At 39.0% G+C, this 20,644-nt stretch overlaps 2 protein-coding genes across 5 annotated transcripts in view; one reads left to right on the top strand and one right to left on the bottom strand.

Annotated features, from left to right (window-relative positions):
- The window catches only part of ccdc146 (coiled-coil domain containing 146), a 74,656-nt gene extending 61,049 nt beyond the window's left edge, over positions 1 to 13,607 (bottom strand). For 2 of the 4 annotated variants that reach the window (XR_532743.2, XR_532744.2), the window contains exon 1: positions 13,517 to 13,607. Coding sequence is in view for 2 of the 4 variants with exons in the window: in XM_008400969.2 (XP_008399191.1) it covers positions 13,517 to 13,558 (42 nt within the window). In the remaining 2 variants the exon portion in view is untranslated. Of the gene's footprint in view, positions 1 to 13,035; positions 13,140 to 13,516 lie in introns of those variants that run through there. The other 2 variants (XM_008400969.2, XM_008400970.2) reach the window with 2 other exon arrangements.
- On the top strand, positions 382 to 11,538 carry fgl2a (fibrinogen-like 2a). Its single transcript, XM_008400968.2, has 5 exons — positions 382 to 1,246; positions 1,897 to 2,101; positions 7,115 to 7,334; positions 9,377 to 9,547; positions 10,184 to 11,538. The coding sequence occupies exons 1-5, from the start codon at positions 647 to 649 to the stop codon at positions 10,497 to 10,499; spliced, it is 1,512 nt and encodes a 503-aa protein (XP_008399190.1). The 5' UTR covers positions 382 to 646; the 3' UTR covers positions 10,500 to 11,538.
- Positions 13,608 to 20,644: the final 7,037 nt, after the last annotated feature.

The raw sequence follows: 20,644 nt of genomic DNA, 5'->3' as shown, positions 1-20,644 counted from the left end.
GAGACAGTTAATTTCCCAAAGCATGAAGACAGCCTCACCTAATGTCTGCTGAGTTGATAATTAATATGCACAGATGCTTTGCTCTTTTGAGAAAGTAGCTGCCATCACAGTGAGGAAAGTGGGCAACATTACCTGAATGACTGTAAAAGACCCAGCTTTTCTCACTATACACCCCCAGTGTACCTCTTTACTGCCTCTCCTTCAGAATGTCACACTCCACTCTAATCTTTCTCCATCTCTATACTTTCAATGCTGTGGAAAGTGTTTTGTAATACGCAATAGTACTGCCCCTCCCATCCTCCTAAACTCAGCACACTCTCTCTCCCATCCCTCTCTCTAGCTCTCCCTCCCTCCCATGTCCTGTTATTAATGACACAGCTATCTGAGGCAGCAGCAGTTCCCCTGCGCTCTCCTCCTCCTGCAGGCTGCACTCATACACACACAAACGCGCGGAAAGATACAAACAGAGCGACGCACCAAAGCCAGTGAGATACTGGATGCAGAGTCTTGCAGGCTTTTTATTTAGAATCTTCAGGCAAATACTAGCCCAAAATCAACTCCGTCAAACTGCAAGTTGATTTTTGAGGCACTTGCTTCCACTCTTGTCAACCTCCAGGCTTATTTTGCTTTTATAAATCTTGCTAAAATGAGGACAACATTGCTCTGCATTTGTGCCACTTTCCTGCTCATGGCCACCTTGGTGCCGCAAACCACCGTGGCAGCAGAGTACTCCGTCAACTCTCACCAGCGTTGGGACGCCAGAGGAGCTTACAGTCTTGGATCTGAATCTGGTCACCCCACCTCTTGCCCCGTGAAACTTCGACCCTCTGGCCACTGTGGGAGCTCTGGAGCTGGGGGAGAGGACAGCGAGGAATGCCCCTACCAGCTTACCTTGCCTCCTCTCACCATTCAGCTGCCCAAGCAGTTCAGGCTGCTGGAAAAGACGATGAAGGAGCTGCAGAGCCTCAAAGAGGTGGTGAACAAGCTGAAAAGCGGATGCCAGGAGTGCCGTGGGGAGCGGAGCAATAGGGTCTTTGGATATCAGCAAGCTGACGAGGGGCAGACACAGATCCCCATTCAAGGGGATGCTGGAGAAGATGCAGAGCTGGATCTTCAGAGGGGGTCCAGCCAGGAGGAGAGGGGAGATGGAATGGTGCCTGGAGCTATTTTGGACCGTGCCAGACTGGGGCAAGGTTCCAATTTTGGGAAAATCACGCCAAGCCCAAGCAGTATGCAGGAGATGCAGGTAAGAGACAAACTTCTTCAAAATTAAAAATATATGTGATGTGCCCTTTACTTTAACCTAAACAAAATGTCACTGTGACAAATTTGACTTGTAACATGCGACAGCTTGGGTTTACCCCAACTCTGACCCCCGGAGTTTGTAGGGGCAATGCAAGCACTGCAATGACAGCAATGCACCATTTCATGTACTTCCATCATAAATATGATCACATTCAGTACACCTGTGAGATTGGTCCTCTTTTTAAAGCTCAGACAGAATTACCAAATTAAATGGACAAAAGATGAGCTGTAGAAACATTGGGAACACCTTAGATCTGCCCAGTCAAATGTCCCCAAGTGGAACATAAACAGACCAGATGCTTAAAGACCTGCAAGGTCTTTACTGACACCATTCCACCAGGGAAAATTCTTGCTACTGTAAACATGGATGGGAAATCAGCATTAGACAACAGCCGAAATGGCGATTGAAATTGGGAGCCGAGCGGCAAGCTTGTTGATTCTCACAGCCTCATTGGCAGACTGCCAATCGTCGCGCAGACACCATTCCCATTCCGAAATTCACATTGGCTGGCGCCTGTAATAATCCACCTGCTTTGTAGTCAGTGCCAAGAACAATTTTCTTCACTCCCGCTTTCGGCCTTTTTTCCTCAGGTGAAACTGAACAGGATGTCGGCCAGCCTGCGCAACGCCAGGAGCCAGATATCAGCTCTACAGGGCAGACTGGAGGGACTAAACCTGCTCAACATTGACAACGTGCAGGCTATGGTGGACAGACGGGTGGAGAACATCACCGGAGTGGTCAACAAGCTGAGCTCCAGCTGTACTACCCAGTGCGCAGTGCAGAACAGCCCCCAGTGTAAGCAGTCTTCTTTCAGGATTCTTGGGGGGTGATTATGTAAATAATTTAAATCCTTTAATCCTCTAATATTTGTGTTATTCTTGTAGCATAACATTCACAAGACCCTTTTGGATGTATTTTTCACAGCACAACATTCGCAGCAGTCTTTGTCATTTAAACGGGTTCTTATCGTCGTCTTCTCCTCCCATGCATGTTTTGCAATGAATGCGAGGAAGATTAAGAGCTCTCCCTACTTTTTTTGTTTCTACTTCACGAATTCAACACAGATGTAAACTTCAGCACTGACATTACTCATGCAGTTTTGGGTTGTGTTGAGGTGAATTTTCTGGCACAGTGGCAGTCCAATCATTCCAAAGTGGACCCTGCAATCACTTGAAAAAACAAACTGCTCTATCGCAGTCGCCTTACAAGGACTTTAGTTTTACTGAAATGGGAAGTGAAAGCATCCACACTACAAGTTCCCATAAAACATCTCTATTTCAATAGGCAGTATGAAAAGGACCCTACACATTTTTTGTGTCGTCAGGCTATTTCAGACTCAGATATTCATAGGCCATTCAGCACAAGTCAGGCTTTAACACAATAACACATAAGGTTAAGGACGGACCACTATTCATCTCCTTCTGGAAAGGTGGATAAATATGTGGATGGAATGGAAAAATGGATGGATTAGGGGACAAGACATAAAACAATGTTACATTTAAGAGAAACCATTGTCCTCGCTATAGGCTATAGCTAAAGGCTAATTTGCAGACAAAGGGGCAGAGGTCAAAGTCTGGAAATGCAAATATGTTCTATTATCTGCCACAGTTTTCCATTCTAATCTAGATTCAGAAAACACTCAAGTTTTTTCCCACAGGACAAACAATTTGCAGGAGATATGTTTGGATTAGACAGAAATATAAATCACTGCAATCCATCTTGGTTTTATTAAACAAGCAAAATTCTTTCAAATTGATCATGATGAACAAGAGTGAAGCAACAGGACAGCCAGGCACAAAAAACTGCATTTTCATTGGCTCTTACATAACTAATTCAAGTGAGCTGACCCTCCATTATCCTTCATATGGAGTAACTCCAAAAAAAAAGAGAAACATACTTGACTTCACTGTACAGAGTTCAAAAAAGCTTTTAATGTAAAATCTTATTATAGTCTCTCTTAAATCTATTGATAGCAGCTACAACCTAGCTAAACCCCACATGCATCCCACTTTGCATTGATGTAAAAGACTCCTTGCATGAGAGCACAGCAGAAATGCAAACAACAAAGTGAATAATATCCTGATGCTGCATGAATGGATGCGACACTGTATTGGGGCTTTCATGTGGAAAACAGATGTGAGCCTATTTCTAAGAAGATTAGCTGGGACAGTGGTGTGAAGGGAATCGCGTCTCCTTCTCTCGCCTCTATCGCCCAACTTCGCTCCAAATTTCTGTCATCTTTTTCTTTCATTTACTTTTTTTCCCCCCAGAGAACTCAACTCTTTTAATTTCACAATTTCATATTCTGTCTCTGTTGCTCATTATTAAACTTCTACCTTGTTAAATTTTCGTTCTAGTTCACCTCACCATGTCTCTACCCTCGCTTCTCTTCTTTTGGCAGTCCTGTTCTTACACTTTGCTGCATAGAAAGACTTGCTAATAGCACAAGCAGTTGTTGAGGCGGCTCTCCTGACATTGTACAAGTCATGGATGGCTCACCAAGCCAGCGACACTTGTCTTTGCACAACCATCCATCACGTCAAGCTGAAAAAATTGAAAGTTAGTCTCCCTCAGGTTAAGGATGTTTGCCTAATGTTGCTTCATGTCAATCCAAAAAGTAGTGAGGACATAAAACAGCTGGTACAAGGGAAATTGGAAAACATCAATTTCCCTTGTTTTAATGAGGGAGCCGTTTCGTAACACGGCCTTAGGTAAATATTTAATTGCGTCTGAACTCAAATGATATTTTAAGATATCCTTTCATGTTTTAGGAGAACAATCCAAACATATCCCACTGTTTGCCGTAACTTCTAAATCTGGTTTCATGCAGACATTTTAAATCAAGTAAACAACGTTTTATGTAACTCAATTATAAAGTTCTACTGGGCTTCAGCTTTGCATTGCCATGACACATGAATACATGTCCTTGTATTTGATACTTTATCACAGAAAGTGTGATCACCTGCAAAGCCAGGCTGCTAAGGATGTATTTGGACCTGTCAGATTCTGTATGAGCACCGCAGCTCAGAGCTACCAAATATATTGCACAGAGGCAACACTAATCTTTCACATGGGTAAAAACTAATCTTAAAATGAAAAATACTGGTAACTGTTTTCATCCTTTATGAACACAACCTTTTTTCTTTTCTTTTTAACATTTTTGGTAAAGCGTTCATTCATACAGACAAATGTGTTTCAACTGTTCAGTACTGAGCAAGTAAACATTTCAAATCAATTGAAAAATTTACAAATTAGATCATTTGAGCAAAAAACTTATGCCACTACTAGTTTGGATCATTGAATCTTCATCCTAAGTTGACCAGTTCGAGATCAATTCGGGTGCATAATCCACCACTGATGGAGGAGTTACTATGGTCACAACATAAACCAACAGTGCCATTTAAGTCTAGGTAAATGTTTCACAGCCCAACAATACTAAAAGAGCAATAAAGGCATTTTGACAGAGTGCTGTAAACATTTCTTTTCATCCCTGCTGCCAATTCCGATAAGCATATTTCTGCAAGGAAGTAATGCTCAAGGCAAGCCGATAGCAGTTCAAGCGGTAAGCCACAATTACTCAGTAATCAACAATGTGCTTTTCTACAAATGTGATGACTGGATGTTTTCTCTTTGATGAGTTTGAGTCCATCCAAACTGAACACACTCTTGCTCTTTTTTGATCTTACAATCACCTCAAAGGAAAAAAGCCATCACTTCATAATACAAACATGTCTCTTTCACCCTCCCCATCTTCAGAAGGCCAACTGTCTTGTTTTATTTATTTTTCATGATAAGAAAATAGTCCGTCTGAACCTGCAATGCAATGTGGTTTTTAAGCAGTTTAAATGTCTTTGATAAGTATGTCAGTTAGTCAGACAAATCAGCTTACATTCGCATACCAAGCAAGTCAGTGAAAGACAAAGACTGCAAAGAAATCAGCTTGTTAATGTCGATAATGCTCAAAAGCATATGATTTAGTCTGGCAGTTTTTTTTAAGCTTAAAAGTAAAAAAATAATCACCAACATTATTTTTTCAACAGCACTATATTTTTAAATCTCAGGCCGGTATCATTTGATGTTTTAAGCTAAAGAGGGGTTGACTTCAGCTGGAGATTGAGGTCCATTTTTTTTTAATAAAGTATAGCAAATTTGAAAGAAAAACTGCATAGCAAGAATCATAGAATCAAGAACCATAGAATCCTGGGGTTTTCTTTTGGTTGTTGCAGACACTATTAGAGCCATTTTCTATTGCTATGACTCAGAGCAGCTGTCCTCTAATTTAACTCAACAATCAGCGACACTTAACAGTATATAGACCTACTTATATACTGTAGGTCTTTCAGACATCAGTAAATGACTAATACTAAAGTTAAATGATTTTACAGGCTCAGTGCCAGACTACCTGGTCCATCCAGGGACACTGGCTGCCGCGTCAAATGGATGAGGACAAACCCGCAGGAAGTAGTGAAGTGCAAAAACTGCACTTGGACACAAAGTGAACAGGACAGAGGAAGAATTTACAGGTCAATACTTTAAATGCCAAGTGCTGACAGAGCCATTACTGTGACAAGGGTACAATTTAACCTCACACTTGACTTTTAAACCATTCTCCATACTGAGACTCGCCACCAGCAGACCTTTTGCAGCTTAAGTGCCTTCTGAAATGCAGTAGGAGAATAAAGTAGATGAGTCTTAGAGCATCTGGAAACAGCACGTTTCTTCTACTCACACATTATTCAGTCTAGACTTCCCCTCCCATTACCTGAGGTTTATGTCAGTTTTAATTCACCATCCTGCCGGACAGGCCCAGCAGTGAGTCAACAGCATCAACAATGGAAACTCAAGTGGGGTCCACATGCTGCTCACCCAGTGTCAAAATGAATTCAGAGGACAGTATGCTTTTCTAATCCAGTTTCACACTTTCCCGATTTTTGACACGTCCGTCCCTGTCAGTTCATAAATGCTGCCTGACACAGGCCTTTCAGTTCATATTTTTAGGTTGGACTCTTGACTTGCTGTGCAGCACAGAATAAAAAGAGCAGGAAACCCAGGAATAAAAAGAAATGGAAGGAAAAAAAAAGAGACATGGGATAAGAATTTGATTTTTAGTGCAACATTTTCATCCAAATATTGACAGGATTACTTAGATATCAGAATGCACAATATTGGATATATCAGTTTGTACAATATCACAATCGCAAAGAGAGGCTTAGATGCAATATTTAGTAGGGTTTTATTTATTTAGTCTCCCTTCAGCCACATTCCTCTAGCCAATTATTTTTTTTTTTTTGGCTTATTGCCTGGACTCGCTGTCCTTGATGCCCACAGAGTTAGATTTATTGGGACTAAGACGCCAACACTTGGTGAGAGGGATGGGGAAATTGTAATGACAGAAAAGGAAGAAGAGTAAGAAATATATACTGCAGGTCAATTGTGATCAATACAATCATTGCAACATTAACATTGCAACTGCATGTTTTCTCTAATGTGGTGTAGTAGGCATGCTAATTACCACTATCAAGGTATATTAAGATTTTAAAACTAGTTTTTCAAAATACAGTTATTGTAAGTTAAACAGCGAGATCTGTAGAAAATGACTTCAGACGTTTACCAGAGTAACTTACTCAAGACTGATAGAGAATCTATCAATAAATCAAAATAGTAAACTTTTGTTTAAAACCATTCCTTTAGACTCAGACTCATTTCCATAAGAATTTTATGAACGCAGACTGTTATAATAATTTCTTGCTTTAATAGAGAATAATACTTATTCGGTAAAAACTTGCTTTCTCTCTATTTTTCAACCAGTCATCGTAGCCCCTCGGGACTGCTCGGACTATAACGCCCTGGAGGTGAGGAAGAACGGTGTTTACAGAGTGACCCCTGACCCTCGCAATGGAACATTTGAGGTTTTCTGTGAAATGGAGTCCTTCGGTGGTGGCTGGACTGTCGTACAGCAGCGCCTCGACGGATCCGTCAGCTTCAACCGCACATGGACTGAGTACAAGAAAGGATTTGGGAACCTGAGGTGTGCTTTTTTTTTTTAGGTGTATAAAAATGGAACAGCTAGGCGCATTGTTAAACTCATACGCAGGAAAAGATGGTGCTCAGAATAGGGTCACAAAAGGGGTTATAGTGTAGTCCTTCAGCATGCCGACTGTGGTGTTGTAGTAAACACCTCGTAGGTATGGAATGAGAAATAACCCTATTTACATCAAGGTTAATTTAACCTGACAGAGATCTGGACTATAAACCTCCAAATTTAACAGCATGGAGGATCTAATAAAATCTGCAACTGCAAAGCAATATACGATTTGTAGGATGCAGCGCTTTATGAAGCTTGACTCCTCACTTTTATGGTGACTGTGGCACTAAACCAGAGTACGCTTTTAATATTGGAATGCAGGCAGTGCAGAAAATTCCCATCCTGACAGCGTCATTATTGAAAAAAAAAAATTCAGTTATGAGGTTGGCTCTATTTTCTTGCAATGAGAACACTTTACTGCAGTAGTCACATGAGGAAGTCAATGTTTTCTATACGAATTGACGCTTCTGTTCGTCTGGCACTAAAGATCAGAAACTGCCAGTGACAGGTTTTGATGCGCGTGACATTGGGTGGCGGAGACAATGTAAAAACCAAACAAAAAAAACAACAACAAAAAAACTCAGCTGTCAGTGTATTGTCAATATGAATCAGTGTCCACCCTGTAAAGTCGATCAGCATTGAGTGATGTCCTATTTGAGGCATTTCACATCTTGCGCTATAATGTGTGATACCTGGAGTCTCGACTGCATTCCAGCAAATCAAACATATTTACAATGATCAGTTTAACTGGATTATTCTACAGCAATGGTTCTTCAATTGTAAAAGCACCGCTGGTAGAACTTGACATGCCTTGTACACATTAAAACTTGGTTGGAAGTAAGCAGTAACTTAGAGCTAACTGACCAAAAATTATTAATCTTTGCTTTAAAAGACATACTAAACAAACAAAAAAAAGTCAGGACCCATCAGAAAGTAAAATAATTACAAGTAATGGTGGCTACTAGTTGGATCCAAAACTTAACTGTGTTCTAGTAACAAGAAAACCATGCAACTTACCAACTGTAATCAATGCACAGGTTAATGTGGTATATGTGTATGTAAATTAATGATTTCAAAAGCAAATCATTTATTAAGTGACTAAATGCAAAAAGGGGATGCCTAGTTTTTTTTTTTTTTATTATAAAATTATATTGCCAAACAATCCATCTATATCAAATCCATTTTTAAATTACCTTTTATAGGATAGCAAAATGTTTGGACTTTTTGTATTAAACATGTATTTGCAATCGTTGCCACATCCAATGACCTTCATCGCGAGTTAGCTTTATTATTTAAATGCAGCTGTACTCGCAGAATTTGCAATTTATTTACAGACAATGCTGCAGTAAATAAGTGTGTTTGTTAACAATTTTGTCCCTCAAACCTCGACTTAAAATGCCCGGCCTGGTCTGAGAAGCCATAACAATAGAGCAGCCCACCTGTTCTCAATATCGCAGATTGTTTGCCACCTGTTTTCACTAACACCAATTGATTTTCACATGTAAAATAAGATTCTGCCCACGCAAAATCTGTTTTTTTTTCTCCACCCCCTGGGCTGCAAACTTTTTAGAGTAAAATCAATTATTTAACACACAAGGCTGTTGATGTTTAGAAGTAATAGTGAGAAGCGCACCAGGCTTCTGCTTTATCTGGATTCAACTTTCAGATCAATATCTTTATTCTTTGTATCTTTCCTGTTGTTTTTTCTAAGAAATAACCATGGTAACTTCTTGATAACCATGCCTGCAGCTCCAGCACTCCCTTCTACTAAAAAAATAATAACCTCTTTCATCCATTTTTCTGTGTCACACTCCTCACTGCCTTTGCTTCCCATCCCCACACTCTCCCATTTGTGGAGATAAGTTAATTTTGTTTGAATAAATATACACAATTTCTAACTGTGCCAGTATTTGAGCTCATTTATATTGTATCTCTGACTTTTGGTTTCCTTCCTCTCTCCTGTTCCTCGCTAATCTGTCTGGCAGAAGCGAGTTCTGGCTGGGCAATGACCATATTCACTTGCTGACGAAGGCCAAGGACATGATTCTGCGCATTGAGCTGGAGGACTTTGAGGGTGTCCGGGAATATGCAAAGTATGACCAATTCTACGTGGCTAATGAGTACTTGCGTTACCGACTCTCCATCAGCGGGTACAGGTAAGAGTGTTGTATTATTAAAATGTACTATTAACCAATTCTGCTGCAGTGGTCAAATATCCAGTCAACTTTTTTGAGCACAACATGTTCTATCGTTCCCTCATAAAAAGATACTTGGGGTGTTGCATTGATTCTGTCATGCATGTTTGAGACATCTTTGAATCTCCCATGGCAACTAATCAACTGTGTGACATGCCTGGGTAAACAGAGTGTTCGAGGCCCAGCTCCTTCAGAGCTTCAGTTTCCAAGCCTTTGAGCTTTTGCTTTCCAGAGCAGCTCTCCCCTGAGACTCTCCTACTCTGCTCCTTCAAACTAGCAAGCAGCAATTAGCAAACACCTGGCAGACCTGCACATCTGCTGAGCGCATTATACAACCTACTTCTCAGTGCAATACTGGTAAAAACATTGTTATGGGGGTAGTAAAGAAGTGATGTTGGGATGATTTACTGAAGGTCAAGTTTCAGAAAGAGCAGGAGTTTTTAAAGAGACAGAGACCCAATTTCAAGGCTTTGAATAAGGGAGTCAGTTTTCTTTTATATTTGATATAAATAGAGCATTCTTCATACAACATTCTTTGGAGTGGTCAGTGTACAAAAACCTCTCATTAGAAGAGTAAATACCTATCCTCTCTTACAGTGGAACAGCTGGGAATGCCATCAGTTTCAACAGGCACTTCAACCACGACCAGAAGTTCTTCTCCACCCCCGACCGTGACAATGACATGTACCCCTCTGGAAACTGTGGCGCGTACTACAGCTCTGGCTGGTGGTTCGATGCGTGCATGTCTGCCAACCTCAACGGGAAGTACTACCACAAGAGGTACAAGGGTGTCAGGAACGGGATCTTCTGGGGAACGTGGCACAACATGACGACGGAGTACTACCCCACCAACTACAGGCAGGCCTTCAAGACCGTCAAGATGATGATACGGCCCAAAAACTATGTTCCTTAAGAGGACAGGGCAATCTTCACACAAGGAGAAAATTCAAGAACATAAAACTCCACACCTTTTCGTGTAGCCATTCACACATGCTTACATAAACACACACACACGCACACACACACATACACAAAGACAAGTGGTAAAGAAAGTTTGACCTCAGTACCAACAAAAATCATTGTGAAATATCATATTGTGCCATCCCATTTTACTGTATGTGAGCGTGGCCTTTGAAATGTTGGATTAATATGACAATAATAATAAAAGAAAAATCATCTGTGAAAAATGAGACTATTTAAAAAAAATAAATAAATTGCTGCGTATAGGCCAGCCTCCTTCCGGGTGCTGTAATATTCCACGGGGCGTTAACGTGAATAATTTGTCACCAGTCCCTGACATTTCTCCCACTTTCATCCTGCTGCATCGTGCTATAATCCCTGCTGAGACGCAGCACAGCACAGCACATACCAGTAGTAAAAACTAATGAGCTATCATTTTCTCTGCTGTAAATGATTTCATAATTAACAACGACCACTCAAGTGAGGGAGCTTATGATAGAGTTTTGTGTCTGAAATTACTCATAAAAGACATCCTGCTGGGACTGTTTAATTACACTGGGGCAGCGTGGTAATGCATCATTATCCTAAACATTATGAAATTCGCCAGGGAAGACATGCGGCCTTAGAGGTATCCCTATACTTCTACTTGTATGGGGTAGAGCTTTGATTACTATCTGATAAATTGCTCTTGACACTTAACAGTTTCGATTATTTTCCCATCATTATCTCTTGGTGCGCTGTACAGCTCTTAATTGTTGACACATTTTAAACTTTTTGAGATTCTCCTTGTCAACCTTGTGTACAATACTGCTATCTAGTGTTAAAAAACTGTATAGCACCATTTAGTCAATTTTATACACACTGAAAGGCAAAGATGGACTAAAGAAGTGTTCATGTTTTGATGTGTACAGTATTTATTTTACTTTGTGATGTAACAGAGCTTTTATATTATATGTATGGTTGATCATACAGTATAAAGTCTATACACTGTTGACTGTGCATATTTGTGATCGTTCTAAGCAAATACATGTATTTGGATCTTTGTGCATCTACCATATTGATATTTTTTAGTCATATTAATCCGTCATGCCAAAAATAAATATACATTTTTTTAATAATAATAAAAAGGTTTGCGTGTACTACATTGCCATATTTCTAACCAAATTTCACTCAAGCAGATAACCTCCCACTCGACTCTATAGTACCTTATCATATCCTGAATTTTTGGTCAGCTTTATTACTCATCTCTCAAGTCCAAATGTCAATATTGTAGAAATGATGTGGTTCATTCAGAAGCACGTCTTGAAGCATAAAGTCGTGCTTCCTTTCATATGACTTTTTTTTTTTTTTTTTACAACAGAGGTTTTTGTTCAAAAACAAGATACATTAAGCATTTGACACGTCAGCTGAAACCTGGAGAGTCTGAAATGGAGCTCTGGTTTGTTTCTAAGTACTGGACAGTCTTAACCCTCCTGTTATGTTCGTTTCTGAGGTATAGCAATAATGTTCGTGGGTCAATTTGACCCGGGGAGTGTTTTATCATGCAATAGTGTCAGGAACCAAAAAATTCCTCCAAAACATTTTTTTATCTGATTATTAACTAATACTAACCATCTCAATCAAAATTTGTGCAATTATGTTTTTTATTTCTCAGAAATTAAGGATTAATGACAACAACTTACTCAATTACTCATTTGGACATAAAAAATGGGATTTACATTTTTTATGTCCACTGAAAAAAACCTAGACACAAAAAAACAATAATTTCCTTGAAAGTGATCTTTGGTAAATTTTTTTATATTACATTAAAAAAATTTTTTCAAAGGGTGATCTTTATAATTGAATTTGAGACACACATACTGTTCCGGGTCAAATTGACCTGCCAATTAAAATCAAGATAAATGAGTCATACAGAGAGTATTTATGTTTTCCTCCACTTCTACTGAGTGCCCACTCCGTGTGGGCGGCGTTTACCCACTGTTCCCGTCAAAAGTTGTATGAACACCTGCTTTCTCGCAGTTCATTGTGAAGCAAAGAGAGTAGGGAGAAAGTGGGTTTGTGTGTGTCTGCGTGTGTGTGTATGTGGTGTGTTGTGTTGTGTTATGTTTGTGTGTGTGTGGTGAAATAAGGTTCATAGCTGTAAGGAAACAAACAGAATTGGACATTTTTAATCTTTTTGACCCGAACAGTATCGATGTAACAAGTAGACGCAGGGGGGGCTGCAAATGTGTAAAATGAATAAATTTTCAATTTATATGTAGAGTTCACCTATTAAGACAAATAGAAAAAGTTTCATGCAATAAAAATACTTGCAACTATTTTAAAAATATTTTTAAACTTTGAAACGGGTCAATTTGACCCGCAACATAATAGGAGGGTTAATTTTGAGCAAATTTGCAGACATCCACTCAATCATTCTAAATGCTTTCTACCCACGAATTAGAATTTTCACTGTAGAAATAAGTTATGAGTTTAGAAATTGTTCTTACCATATTTACTTTGTTTCCCATTTGATGTTGCGTAAAGCCAAGAATCCTGCGTTTAGGGAGGAGAGCACGTTGACCGTGCAGCTAATTAGCGACACCTGGTTGCCAATCAGCCACACCTGTTTATCTGATTATCATCAGTCTTAAAGATTCATGGAAGGTATACTTTTTTTTTCACACGTAGCTTCTCCATTTTATCCATTTCTTTTATAATATGTCTTGATAACATGGAATCTGTTGTGGTAAAGATGAAGGATTACGTCCTGGTTCCCCTTTTCCATAAATGGGATGAATTCAGAATGAATCTCCATCTTAATGTTGATGCTAATATGTTGCATACCCACTCTTAGGCTACCAAAAAGGGGGAATAAAAAAAAATATAGATAACAAAAAAGAAATAAAACCGCAATTCTGTTCTATTCTACTCTATTTTATTTTGATACTGAATGGAATGTCTACGAATACGTAACCATCGAAGTTTTACCTCATCCAGAACACGAAAACATGAAGCAGAGATGTCTTCCATGGTTGATTTTCCGGAACCAAAGTAATGTTGCTATTCTACTGTTAAGCGTAGGAAAGTTGAAAAAAGTTCGTCTGCACTGATTCTTCTTTACCCAAATGGTTTGTTGTTGTAACCATAACAACGACGTCACACGTCTCCCACGCGACGCTGAGCATTGCTGAACAAAAATTTATAAAAAGGTTTTTCGATGCGACAGCAATATTTCCCCGTCCAGACAGATGGGTAAATAATGACGTGCAGTCAGCGCTTGTTTAGTCGTAAGTACATACTTTATTAATTATGCAATTAATTTAATTTACTGCACTCATTGGTAGAAAAAAAAGATAAAATTGCCTGGTCTACGTCCCCATTTGAATAAAGTGATTTTTATGACTATTAAAACTAAATAAAATGTTTGCGCCATTCATTAACTCCCCTTTATTATACACTTAAATATTATATATTAATATTTGCATTTTAATTCATATTTTGACTGTGTAAATATATATTTGTCTGCTGCTCCTGGACGACTAAAAAATTTAAGTTTTACTTTGTGCATTTTATGTAGTTCTTTGCACTGCTGAACCCTTTTTCATTTGCATTAATTGTCCACTTGATGGCAGAAATACGTCTACTTTCTGATCTCCAAAACTAGGAAAACTTCAGCCCATTTCTCAAGTTCTTATAGTAGCTCCTTGTATCTCAGAGGGTAGTCTTTAAGATACTTGTTTTAGTCTATATTGAGTTATTCACTGGCACCAACAAACATTAAAGATCTTTTGTCATTGCATCAAACTTCCAGACCACTCAGGTCTTTTGGTTCAAATCTACTTTACACCCCATGTCAGAATAAAGAATGGAGCAGCAGGATTCAATATTTATGCCCCTCTAATCTGGTACAAACTTCCAGAAAACTGCAACTGCTGAAACACCTGAATTCCTTTTAATCTATTCTAAAAAAAAAAAAAACAACCCTATTTGATTAGATTCCTTTGAGTGAAAAAACATTCATTTTCTTAACAATTGCAGCTTTTCATTACTTCTGTTTATTGTCATGTAATGTTTCTCTTTTTGTTGTTTGTTGCGATATGTTGGTATCATCTAAAGCACTTGCCTTGTTGCTGAAATGTGCTATACAGATAAATTTGACTTGATTTGTAACCTCTTAAGGTCATGTTTTGGCCTTGATATCAAAGAGCACAAGGTTATAAAAATGTCAAATAGCAAAGCTCCTCAGGGATAAATAATCACCGATTCAACTTACCTCAGTCCAAGGGGAATTGATGACGACGCAACACTCCTTTCAGTTTCTTTCCCACAGTGCATCCTGAGAGCTTGAAGGGGCCATCATTCACTTTGTGCAACAGCTGGTGGGATGTGCTATCCAAGCAACAGTAGGCTTGCAGTTCAAAACAACTTCCTCATTGTTCCATTCATTCTGAACTCTTCCTCAATGTAGTGCAAGAGAGTTTTAAATGTATGGTTTTGGTTTGCTCTGAGTTCATTGGCTGTTGGAGGAACACACCAGTCATCTTCAAACACTACATTAAGAGGAGAAAGACACTGTAAACGAACTTGCATTTAACAAATGTACAGGAAAATCAAAGATTTTGTCAACATAAGGATCTCTTCAGAATCATGAGTTTATTTTCTCAACAACCAAACTGATTCACAGTTGGGGGTTCTGCAGTTGATTTAGGATCTGCAAGTCAGCGGGGCTTTCTCAAATACAGCATCAGGCAACATAGGCAAATAAGGGAGGAAAAAATAATAGTAATCCTTCTGATGATCTTACAGCTGATTTTTTTGAATCACCAATTAAATATGACAGTAGTTCTGCTTTTACCATCCATGCTAAATATGATAAATGAAAGTGATATTCACACTCAAATGGGTGTGAATGTCAATAAATCAACCTTTTTTTTCTTTTTTTTAAATGAGATGTAGGTTCATAGTTACACAGAAAGTAAACAGTAAACCACTACCACTTGGGATGAAGACCACCAGATCATCTGCAAACTTATGATCTGTTGGTGTTTTACCTGGCATACTTTCAGCTGTATGGACAGATTATTTACATGCAAATTAAATAAAACTGGAGAGGAAGCCATATGTTCCACATTTACATTGAACAGTATCCAAACACATGCACAATACTTAGTGAATGTAGTCATACTCTGATAACTTTTTCACATTTTGTCATATTACAGAAGAAAAAATCATTCATTGTGACCCTGGCTGTATGTTGTCCTGCTGGAGGACAGAACCTCTGGCCCTGACTTCTACTCTGTTCCACCTCCTAAAACGGTTTAAGAGTTGGACTGTATTTCACTCCATATTCCTTTGCAAGACAATGTGACAGTTTAAACTTGTGGATGTTGGTTGTCTCCACTGGGCTCTGTCATGACAATATTGTCCTCCATGTGTGCCCAGCATTACCACTTAAGGGGAAAGTAAACATACCATAAAATTAAGATATTTTGGGCAAATAACTCAATACTTCACAATCACTGGAAGCGGTTTTTATACTGGGCAATGCCTTTTACTGTCTTCACTTTGTGCCAGTGTTTTAAGCCTTATAAAGGTTAAAAAGGGTCAAAATGTCTGACGACTAAATGAGTTTTCCACCAGGTCTTCCCATCAGCTAAACCACAATTGCTGTCTGGCGACTTTATTTTTTTTTTGTGCCACATTTCAGGGTAACTGCTGTAAAGTTTAACAATCTCTAACAGATGTGGATGATGCATGTCGCATTAGACACCGGTGATTAAAGCTGCCAACATTATTCACTGGGTTTCTGCTGTGCTTTGGGAAACTTAAAAAAAAAAAAAAAAAGACAGGTGGAAAGTTGCAAAAATTTTTTTGCCAAAATAAAATAATTAAAAAAACAGACCCCCTCAAAAACAAAAAAAACAAAAAAAAAAAACACACACACACAAACTGTAAATGTACTTATCAGGTGATGTGACCTGTACTGGTTTATTGTTGAACTGTTCCCACGCGCATTTCAGAGTCTGTAGGAAATATTTTACAGATTTTCCCACACACATTTTTCTTGTTACTGTCGATCTTATGAAATACTTTTTCATTCATAGGAAGACGAGGGGAAGCAGGCAATAAATGCATACTTAAAGCCCAAAAGTCCTAAATATCACAGCTTTTGGAAGCAGGATCTTTAAAAAATTACAATTTTATGGCCCTTAAAAACCAAATCCAATTGTAGACAGCAATGAGTCACAACAAATGGGGTAAAATGGTGAAGTTTCTACTACTTTTGTGAGCCCAGTTAAGGAGGAGCAATGCCATTTCCAAACCATAATTCTCTTTTTCTTTGCTTAAACGTCTGTTAACAGTCGGTAGATATGCTAGCCTGGTCAAGCACAAGTTTAATAGACTACTTGCAAAATAAATAGCTGGAAAACAGTGAATTGCTCTTGGCAAAATCCATGTCTGATGTCATTTCTCTGAGTCTCTACAGGATCCCTGCAGAGAATCCAGAGCATTGTTCCACCATATGTCAGCTTGCTGACTCCAGACTGAAAGACCCCCCCCTTTCGGCATGAACTCATCTGACTCATGTAGTTCTTCCAGAAAAACAAAGCATATGTACTGGACAGCCGTCTTGGCATTTCCCGAATCTATGTCTCGGAGGAAAATCAGCTGTAGTCCCGTGTGTGTGCCAGTAGCAGTCATGGATAGTTTTCCAATATGACTGAATTGGGATAATGTGTCATCTTCGTAAGGTGTCATAAACTCAGTCCGTTGTATTTAGTGTCTTTCATGTCAGCATCTGATGTGGATTAAACATAAATGGGGTGGGCGGACGGACGGACGGGCAGACATAGGATTAAGACACTTTATCAGGGTTTCCCCCCATGTATTATCAGCCTGGCGGCCCGCCATGCTTCACTAGCTCCCCCGCCAGGCTAAGTGTTGCTTGTTTTTGTTTTTAGGAAAATAATAATAATGAGAGAAAAAAATCAAGCAGGATTGCAAGCTGCTCTGTTGCTCTAAGCGTTTCACTGGTGGAGCATATTTATTCCTAAAGTATAGGTGTATAGAAGATAGGTTTACACTTGAAGATAGGTCACCTGGGGGCCTTATGACTTAATTTAGATTAAACAGAAATGCAAATAACTGACCTTCATTTTAACTGTATTTTTTTTATTATTTGTTGTTGTTTTTAAGATTCTAATTAGTGTTTCCCTGGAAAAATGTCCCATAACATCTAATTACTCAGTAATATTTTTACACTTCCTGTCAACATAACATCTTTTAATACAAAAACACGGTGGGCCGCATCAGCGCCCCGACCACCAGCTTAGCAAATTTTCTGGGGGGAAACCCTGGAAAGAAAACCTTTAAAAAGACAATTACATATCATTTGTGATGCCAAGAATAGTTCTTACTATTCTTTGCGAGACGTTTTTGTCCAAAGTTTTAACACTTGTGTGTTAGACGGTGGATTAATTGATTCCAGGTACGTGACCCAACATGACTCAGTGGTGGAGGCTTTCCCAGGCCTCTCCGAACATTCCTGAGGATTAGGGTAAAATTGCAACCAGCTCCTTGTATCCGCTGAGAACATGATCATAAGTCCTGTCTCAATTTCAATAATTTTTCACAAACATACATGAACTTCACGGTCAAGGACCTGGGGGTACAATTAGGCCACATATTAACTTCTTGAAAGGAACCCAAGAGCACACACTGGATCGAGTTGTCTTGCCAAAACACACGAAAAACACAATTCTGTCTTCTGTAAACGAAGTAGTCATAGAAACAGAGCAGGATTTAATTTGCACAGCATGAAAAAAGTCACATTTTCATGAAGAGGCTTTGATGTAGAAAAGCCCCAGTAGTCCTCCTCTTGGCTGTTATACCTGGTTTTGTTTTACACACTTTCGCATTTTTACATTAGACAAAAACAACCCAAAAAACTGAAAGATAAAAAGAAAAAAAGAAACTTAAGGAAAGTGTTCGTATCCTTATCATTCTGGATAAGGATACCAAACAATTTCTAAGATTTTCGGGCAAAGTGCTCTTTGACATCCGCCTCTCAATTTGCTCAAAAACAAAAAATTAAGATGATGCGGAAAGGTCCAATCCAAGTCTGGATTTGAATTCCATTTGAGATTCTGGAGTGTAACCTTAAATAAGCCACTCACAAGCCTGCCTGGGATTATTCAGGATATTTATTGTTACAAAAGATTGCAATCCATCCTCCTTCACTCATGCTATTTTGTCTGAGGTCTTAAAGAGAAGATGTACACACGATTACACCAATCTCAAATCATTTCAAGACGAACAAAATTGTTGTCTTTTGCTCTTATAGCTGCAATTTTTCTCTGCAATTCAGGGAGCCACATCTGAACATCTGTAGCCTACAGATCCTTGGCATTAACCGATTTACAGGTAAAACTGGGACATCATTTGAAAATGATAGAAGAAAGGAAAGCTAGACTGAAAGAAGCAGGAAAAGAGCTCCTTTTTTGCACGCCGTGGAGGAGAGGATGGAAACAATAATATCCATCTGTTCACCAGAGCTTGAGGATAACATTTTATATGCATACATTTTCAGTCCTTCTGATTGTGTGCTTTCTACCGAATCAGAGAGGAATCCTCCAGGGCCGTCTGGCTTCCTTTCTCTTTGATTTAGGCAGCCAGGAAACAGACACATCCCTGATAACACTACTTTCTGCAGTTAAAATGTTTAGGCTTAAGGTTTATTCTCATTTCCTGTTATCACCAGTGGCTCTTACCCTTTGTTCCTTAATTAAATGATTCAAAGAGCAGTGATTCGGATTTGTCGTTGGCTATTGCGGATTCCTTTTAGGTACACAAGACGTGACATTCATGTTCCATCACATGGCATGTTTGTACCTCTGCTTCTCCACAGTGCCACAGAGATCACCAGAAGAAAGTATTTTTAGATGCATTTTTAGGGAGATCGTGCACCAATTTAGATCCTAACATCTTCATCTCTTGGATGGTACAGTGACCAATTTTTTGTCCATCCATCCATCCATCCATTTTCTTGCACCCTTTTTCCTTCAGTGGGGTCGGGAGGGGTGCTGGTGCCCATCTTCAGCCAACGTTTCGGGCGAGAGGCGGGGTACACCCTGGACAGGTCGCCAGTCTGTCGCAGGGCAACACAGAGACATTGGAGATACCAATTTTTTGTATCTCCATCAATGATTTATCACCAATCCTGCTAACCTCTCATTAAGCAGCTACATGTTTAAAATTTAAATTTGCTTAGATTTGGTTCTTCTTAACTTTTACACAAAAGCACAAAACATCTGGTAAATGTTTGATTTTGTGTCAAAACTGACCATTTTAGGGTATGTGCTCATCTCTTTTAACTGATCTGTTAAATGAATGTTGCTTTTAATTCTTTGTGACCTTTCTGCTAGCTGTAGCTTTAGCTAAAAGACGCAAATGTGAAGGAAATCCTTCATCGGCGATGTCCAAAGTCAGTCCTCGAGGGCTGCATATTTTAGACGTTTCCCTGCGTCGGCACATGGGTATAAAAGGAATTGGTAATTGTCAAGTTCCCGAAGAGCTTGATAACCTGATGAGGAGCTAATTAAGTCATTTAGAATCAGCTATGTTGGAGCAAGAACACATCTATTGTCCAAATTATTTGTAAAAGTGTAATTTTTTACATCACCATTTACAAGGTTTACAGAACTGCTGTATAGATGGACTCAAAAGGTGTCTGATGAACTGTGTTTTTATTATTATTATTATTTTCTGATGTCTAGACATGCACTTATAAAGCTTACTGTTGCAGAGGATGTGTAGTTTTTTGAAAAAATAGCAACAGTAATACAAAAACTGACCATATACGGTTGCTCTTTTGAGGAAAAAAATCTATAAATAGCGATTCTTAAGAATTTCACAGACACTCTAAAATCAACAGATTCCAGGTTCTGGCCTTTTTCAATAAATTTTCTTTACGTTTTACTTTTAGACTAAGTCATATTTTCCTTACCATAATATAGTGGCATAATCTAACTGAACAGCATGAAAGGCTAAAAGCAATTTAAGTTGTAAATATGAAGCATTTAGATCACTTTGTCGTACCCGCATATCTTTTTGCTT

The sequence above is a fragment of the Poecilia reticulata genome, linkage group LG23, assembly GCF_000633615.1.
Source record: "Poecilia reticulata strain Guanapo linkage group LG23, Guppy_female_1.0+MT, whole genome shotgun sequence".
Lineage (NCBI taxonomy): Eukaryota > Metazoa > Chordata > Actinopteri > Cyprinodontiformes > Poeciliidae > Poecilia > Poecilia reticulata.
Note: the sequence above shows the minus strand (reverse complement) of the source record. Positions and strands in the feature narration are given on the sequence as shown.

What these genes read in the sequence shown, in the direction of transcription:
- fgl2a (XM_008400968.2), top strand. Translation starts at nt 647, where the DNA reads ATGAGGACAACATTGCTCTGCATTTGTGCCACTTTCCTGCTCATGGCC. An exon ending in GCAGTATGCAGGAGATGCAG is followed by an intron (nt 1,247 to 1,896) that starts GTAAGAGACAAA and finishes TTTTTTCCTCAG; the next exon opens with GTGAAACTGAACAGGATGTC. An exon ending in AGTGCAGAACAGCCCCCAGT is followed by an intron (nt 2,102 to 7,114) that starts GTAAGCAGTCTT and finishes TTTTTCAACCAG; the next exon opens with TCATCGTAGCCCCTCGGGAC.